The sequence below is a fragment of the Geospiza fortis genome, unplaced genomic scaffold (assembly GCF_000277835.1).
Source record: "Geospiza fortis unplaced genomic scaffold, GeoFor_1.0 scaffold171, whole genome shotgun sequence".
Taxonomy (NCBI): domain Eukaryota; kingdom Metazoa; phylum Chordata; class Aves; order Passeriformes; family Thraupidae; genus Geospiza; species Geospiza fortis.
Genome location: NW_005054313.1, coordinates 10,019,005 through 10,024,787, shown reverse-complemented (window position 1 = coordinate 10,024,787; position 5,783 = coordinate 10,019,005). Strand labels below are relative to the sequence as shown.

The following is a 5,783-nucleotide window of genomic DNA, read 5'->3' as shown; positions in this document are numbered from 1 at the left end:
CCAGCCTCCTCTCCATCCAGCAACCCCCCTTTGCCACCTCCCAGCCCCCAGCTCAGCATCATCCTAGCCCCAAACCCTGCCCAGACTGTGCTTCCCAAAGCCCCCTCCACTCCAGAGGAGGAGAAGGTGTTGGTGGTAAAGAAGGTTGGTATCCCCTCGGGGACCCCCTCGGGGCAGTACTTCAGCAGCCTGCACACCTTGCTCTGTGACACCATCTCGGGCTCGGTGTCCCGCTCCTCCCCGGAGCTCCTGCGGCAGTGGCTGAAGAAGGCTGAGCTGGCAGAAGAGCTGGGAGAGATGCCCAAATCCCTGCCCAGCCCCAAAGATGGCTCCAAGGCTCCCAGTGCTCAGAAGCCCAGCAATGGCAAGGAGATCTGGCTGGCTTTCCAGGACGTGGCCGCGCTCCTCACCAAGCTTCTCTCCCAGCTGAGGAGCTTCATGTCCGCTTGCCCTTTCCCGCACGTCGTCCGCGCAGGAGCCATCTTCATCCCCATCCATGTGGTGAAGGAGAAGCTCTTCCCAAAGCTGCCCGGGAGCTTTGTGGACCAAGTGCTGCAGAAGCACAAGGTGGAGCTGCGTCCCACCACCCTCTCAGAGGAGAGGCATCTGAGGGACCTGGAACTGAAGAGCTGCACCTCCCGCATGCTGAAGCTCCTGGCGATCAAGTGGCTTCCTGAAATCTACCCTGACCTGCTCAACCTCCACTGGCACAGCTCCATCCAGCAGCAGCTTGGTAGGTAGCCTGGCATCTCCTGGGGATGGGTCCCTGTAGCTGTCCCAGGGATGTTCCAGCTGCACCTGCCCTCCAGGTGCTGCTGTTCTTGGGGAGCATCCAAAGGTGCCTCAGCATCCCTGTCCTACTGAGGGTTCTGCCCAGCTTTTCCTCTGTGGGTTGTGGAAGCGGGAAAGTTTGAGCTGGAAGGGAGAAAACTCATCTTGGGCATATCAAGGAGGTTTCAGACAGTTCCAGGCCACCTCTGCCTATCCAAGGGCACAGTGTCAGACCTTTCACCCATGGCTGTCCCATCCAGCTGATGACTTCACTGCTATGTCCAGATAACATTTTGTTGCTGCTCAAGGCCATTAACAGCACCTTTATTTCTTCCAGATTCAAGCTCAGAGACTGGCCTGCAGCCTTCCAAGTAAGTAACTCCTCTTCCAAAGTGGGTTTTTAGGCATTTATGGGATTTGTTTGTCATTTTGTTGAGTATGTATGTGGATTTCATGTGATGATGAGCAGCTGGAGCTGGCTGGGGAGGCTCCGCTCCTGGGGCTGGGCTGGAGCTGGGAATATTCAGGATGTGGAGGTGTGCCCTCCCTAACCACTCCTTCCTCTCACAGGTAGCCCTGGCCTGGAGGCACTGATGGCAAAGCAACAGCCACAGAGAGATCAAGGAAAAGGAGCCACTGAGGAATGTGCCAAGGGCAACAGCCAAATGATGACAGGAATGGGAAGGTCCTGAATCCCCAGAGCCGAGGGTGCCGACACCACCAGCAGCCCTGCAGGCAGGTGCTCAGGTCCCACCGGCATCAGGATCGTCCAGGATGCTGATACCTTGGCAGGGACCCTCTGGGACACTGCTCAGGGTGGAGACCAGCTCAGGGGTGCTCCAGGAACACACAGGGATGCTGCTGGCAGGTTATCCGGGCCCGCGGGCATGGGCTTGAGCCCCTCACGGCAGCTGGAGCTGCTTTTCTTTGAATGGATCATCTGTCAGTGCATCTCCCAGCCTCCATCCATGATTGCCCTGGTGAGCTGAGAGGGAATGCCTGGAGTTCCAGTGGAGCTGGAGCAAGAGGAGCATGGAAATGGCCACAGCACCGTCCCCAGCCTTGGAAAAAGAGACTGCAGGGATGACATCCCACCTCCTCCTCTCTCCCCTGAATCCTCCTCCTGCTTTATCCATGCCTTTCCCAATAAACATCCCCTTCCTCTGTGATTTTCACCTTTAAAGTACCACCAAGACCTGGCACAACAGCAAGGGAGCAGTGACTTCCATAGTCCCAGGATTAAGTTGGTTTTGTCATAAATGAAGACATTTTACAAATGTTCTGGATTAACCTTTATAAGGAGCTGCTGCCTTCAGGTCATGTGTTTTGGGTTGGTTTTTTCTTGAAATACAGTAATTTATACATGTCTTTTTATTTAAACTAAAAGGCTGCAAGAAACTCTTTAAAGAGACTCTTAAAGAAAAGAAAACCAAATCACTTCATGTCCCAGATCCTGTCCCAAAGGAGAACGTGGGAGATGCACATTTAGGGACCACCTTGGTGGACACTGAAAGGGCACAGAGGGGAATGATGCTGCCAGACCTTGGAAGGAGGGATCCTTTCATCTCAAAGGGTTATGGGCATGCCAGGAGGGATGTGGGCATGCCAGGACTAATGGACAGCCCCTCACCCTGGGGGGCTGCAGCAGGGTACACAGCAGAGGCCTTAACAACTCATCACTCAGGTGTTCTTCAAACTGCTGCAGAGCACAGAGGAGAACAAAACAAGGGTTATTCTAATTTTTTATTTCACTACAGGGAATATTTATTTTGGGGTGGAGGGTGGGTAGGAATGACCCTACCCAAACTGTACTTACTTTAGCCAAAAGGTGTGTTTGCTACTGGGGGATTTCTGTGGGTGCCTTCTTGGTTTTCTGCAGGGATGGGGTGGCTGTGGGTGTGAGGGAGATGCTGCTGTTCTTCACACTCCCCCTCACCACTCCATGCCTGTGCACAGTGATTTGGAAAGCAGTGTTTGTTAATAATGTTGGTTTTGTACATATATAAGGTTCCAGGGAAGAAAGTTCCTTCCCTTTATTTAATTTTTTGTAAGAATATGAAGAGTTGCCTCACCTGGTTTAAATGAGTTTGGCTTGTTTCCAGACATGCCCTGCTTCTGTCTCTGCTTCCCAGCTTGGGCACAACGGGACCTTCCTGGGGCTGGAGGGTCCCCAGATCCCCCAGCCCATGCACTTGCTCTCTTCTCCCTGCAGCAAGCCACAAGTGCTGTGCCCAGCCCCTCTGTGCCATCACTGGGGGCTGGATCCAGTGTCCAGGATGCCACCACAGGAGCACATCCCAGCCTCCACAAACCCCATGGGTGACAGTCTGGGAAAAGGCTGCTGGTGGATGTCTGAGCATCAGAAACTGGGCAGGAGAGTCTGGGGTGCTCAGGGATGCAGCCTGGGCTGACCCCTGAGACCCCCCCCGCCTTGTGAGCCTCCATCAGGCACAGAATCTGCCTGATCCCAAAGGCCAAATGCTGCAATCCACATTTGTCAGCCCCAGCTGGTGGAGCCCAGCAGGTGAACACTGCCACAACCTCACAAACAGGGAGTTTTGGGGAGCATCAGCAGGGTTTGGGGATCATCCTGCCTGGAGGGACAGCACAGGACACCCCTTCCTTCTGCTGCTGAGTGCTCCATGAGGAGCACAGGGAAGCTGAAACCTCTCCAGCTTCACCTGGGGGAGTGCAGATGAGTTTGTGTGTTAATTGGGAGCAGCTGGAACAGAGCCACCTCCTCCCCTGGGAAAGCAGATAAAAGCCAGGGCTTGGCTGCGCCTTGGTACTCTCTCCTCCTGGGCTGCTGCCGGGTGAGGGGTGCTGGGGGGCCTGGCCCTCCCTGGGGAGGTTTCTGGGGATGAGGTGGCTGTTTGGGGCAGGGAATGTCTGAGCCCAGGGCTGTTACAACCCTGTGCTGCCCTGGGACCTTCCCAGGAGGTGCTGGGGCTTGGCACAGCCTTTCCTGAGCTGGGAGCCTGCTGGGGACAAGGGAGGGGTTTTAATAAGGAGCTCAGGGGATGGGAAGCTTGGGAATGGGGCAGGCACTGGGATGTGGGAGCTGCAGACTCACCCTCAATCTCCTGCTGTCCCTCTCCACAGCTGAGCTCTCGCCCGAGAGGAGCCGAGGGGTCGGAGCACCAAGAGCCCCCCGGGCGCCGCTGGTGCCCTGCAGGCAGGAACGATGCTCCCTGCTGAGAGGGGAGGGGCTGCGGGCACAGCCCCGTGTCCTGCTGCCCGCGGGGCTCTCCCTGCCCGCAGCCTGTGCTGCAGAGCCCTCCTGCTGCTGGCCGTGTGTGTGTGTGCCACTGCTGTGCCCTACGGCCTGGCTGCTCTGGCTGCTGTCACCTGGGCTTCCCCGGGCTCAGCAACCTCCCAGCCAGCGGTGGGTGACACCTGTGGGGACCTGCTCTCCTCGGGCTGCTTCCAGGGGATCCCGGGAGTTGTGACTGCTCAGGGACAGAGCCTGGGGACACGGACTGCGGCCACAGGGACATCTGGGACCTCCCTGCAGGGGCAGCCTCGCTCTGAGGACGGGGAAGGGCTCAGGCTGGGCGCATCAATGGCTGTCACACTGTCCCCCACACCGTGGCCTAGCAAAAGGGTGTCTGCTGCCTCAGCCTTTCCCTTCCAGCCTGAGGGTGTCCCCAGCCCTGGCTCCTGGGGTCACCTTGCTCGGGGGGGCCCTCACAGAGCAGGACCAGGTGGTGCCACCCAGATGCCAGCAGTGACTGCAGCTGGTGGCCTGGGGCAGCCAGCAGGCACAGCAGAGCCCCAGAGCCCACAGAGGGGTTCTGAGGCCACCTCCAGAGCTGGGAGTGAGCCAGCTGCTGGGATCCCTGCCACCTCCCAGCTATGGCTGCAGCCTCCTGCCCTCCCCACAGCTGCTTCTGGCCTCTCTGCAGGGGTTGCAGTGACACAGGTGCCACCCAACCAACTGGTGCCACTCCGAGGGGCAGCTGTGGGGTCTCAGGTGCCACCCGATGTCCCCACATGGGCACTGATGGGTGCTGGCTCCTGGAGCCCCAGCCCAGCAGAGCAGGTGGTGGCCTCTGCTCTGCCAGCACAGGGGACACCCAGCTGGGCCCAGCTGAGCCCTGGCATGCTGGGGGTGTCCCCTGCCCTGGCACCAGAGGGGCTCTGGGGCACTGCTGGCACTGCCCTGCCGGGGGCAGCTGCTCCCTTGGTGGACGCTGTGGTGGTCCAGGCTCCAGGAACTGGGCCTGGACTCCTGGATGATGTCCTGGCATCACTTCCTACCACTGCAGGAGCTCCTGCTGCCCACCATCAGCACCTGCTGGCTTCTTCCCTTCCCACGGTGGCATCTGGGGATCCTGCTGTCACCCTGGGGACACAGAGTGAGTGGCCTTGTCCACCGGCACAGCCCGTGTCCCCAGGAGCCTCCCCAGCACAGCCCAGGGCTCCCAGCCCTGCAGGTCCTACCGTGACTGGGATGGGCTCCACAGCCCCTGGTGTCACCCCAGAGCTTGGACAGACGTTTGTGACAGACGAATCCAGGCACAGCCAGCCCAGGACAGCATCAGTGGGAGCCGTTCCCACTCCAGCAGGAGCTCCAGGGCCCAGCTGTGCCAGCCCAGGCTCTGTGCCTCTCCCCTGCTCCACAGAGCCAGCTCTGCAGTGTGGCTCTGAGCCTGGGCACCTCACTGCCACCAGCAGCAGCGTGACCTCTCCATCCTGCCTGCTGAGCTCTCCTGGGGCTGGGCATGCAGCCAGCTCCCAGAGCCTGGCTGTGCCCTCAGCACTGACCCTCCATGCCCACGCCGTGTCCAGTGCCTCCAGCGCTTCCCAGAACTCCTCCACAGCCACGGAGCAGCTCCCTGCAGCCACCAGAGAGGCCTCCAGCCCAGCTGAGCTGGTGACAAAAGGCAGACCTGGCTCCACAGGGACAATACCCCCTGCATCCCACCCCTCCAGCCTGCCCTTGCCCACTCAGCCTGTGCATGTACTGCCCTTGCAATTCCGGCTGCTGGGCATCGCCTACGCCCCGCCTC

At 59.2% G+C, this 5,783-nt stretch overlaps 2 protein-coding genes across 2 annotated transcripts in view; both read left to right on the top strand.

The window, feature by feature from the left end:
* Positions 1-2,853, top strand: part of CUNH15orf39 (chromosome unknown C15orf39 homolog) — a 5,065-nt gene extending 2,212 nt beyond the window's left edge. The window contains exons 1-3 of the mRNA XM_031055996.1: positions 1-733; positions 1,109-1,142; positions 1,342-2,853. The exon at positions 1-733 is cut by the window's left edge and continues 2,212 nt beyond it. Coding sequence (XP_030911856.1) covers positions 1-733; positions 1,109-1,142; positions 1,342-1,345 — 771 coding nt within the window. The 3' untranslated portion in view covers positions 1,346-2,853. The remainder of the gene's footprint in view (positions 734-1,108; positions 1,143-1,341) is intronic.
* LOC115947753 overlaps positions 1,659-5,783 on the top strand; it is an 8,400-nt gene continuing 4,275 nt past the window's right edge. Inside the window, exon 1 of the mRNA XM_031055925.1 lies at positions 1,659-1,751. Within this exon, the coding sequence (XP_030911785.1) occupies positions 1,659-1,751 (93 nt within the window). The remainder of the gene's footprint in view (positions 1,752-5,783) is intronic.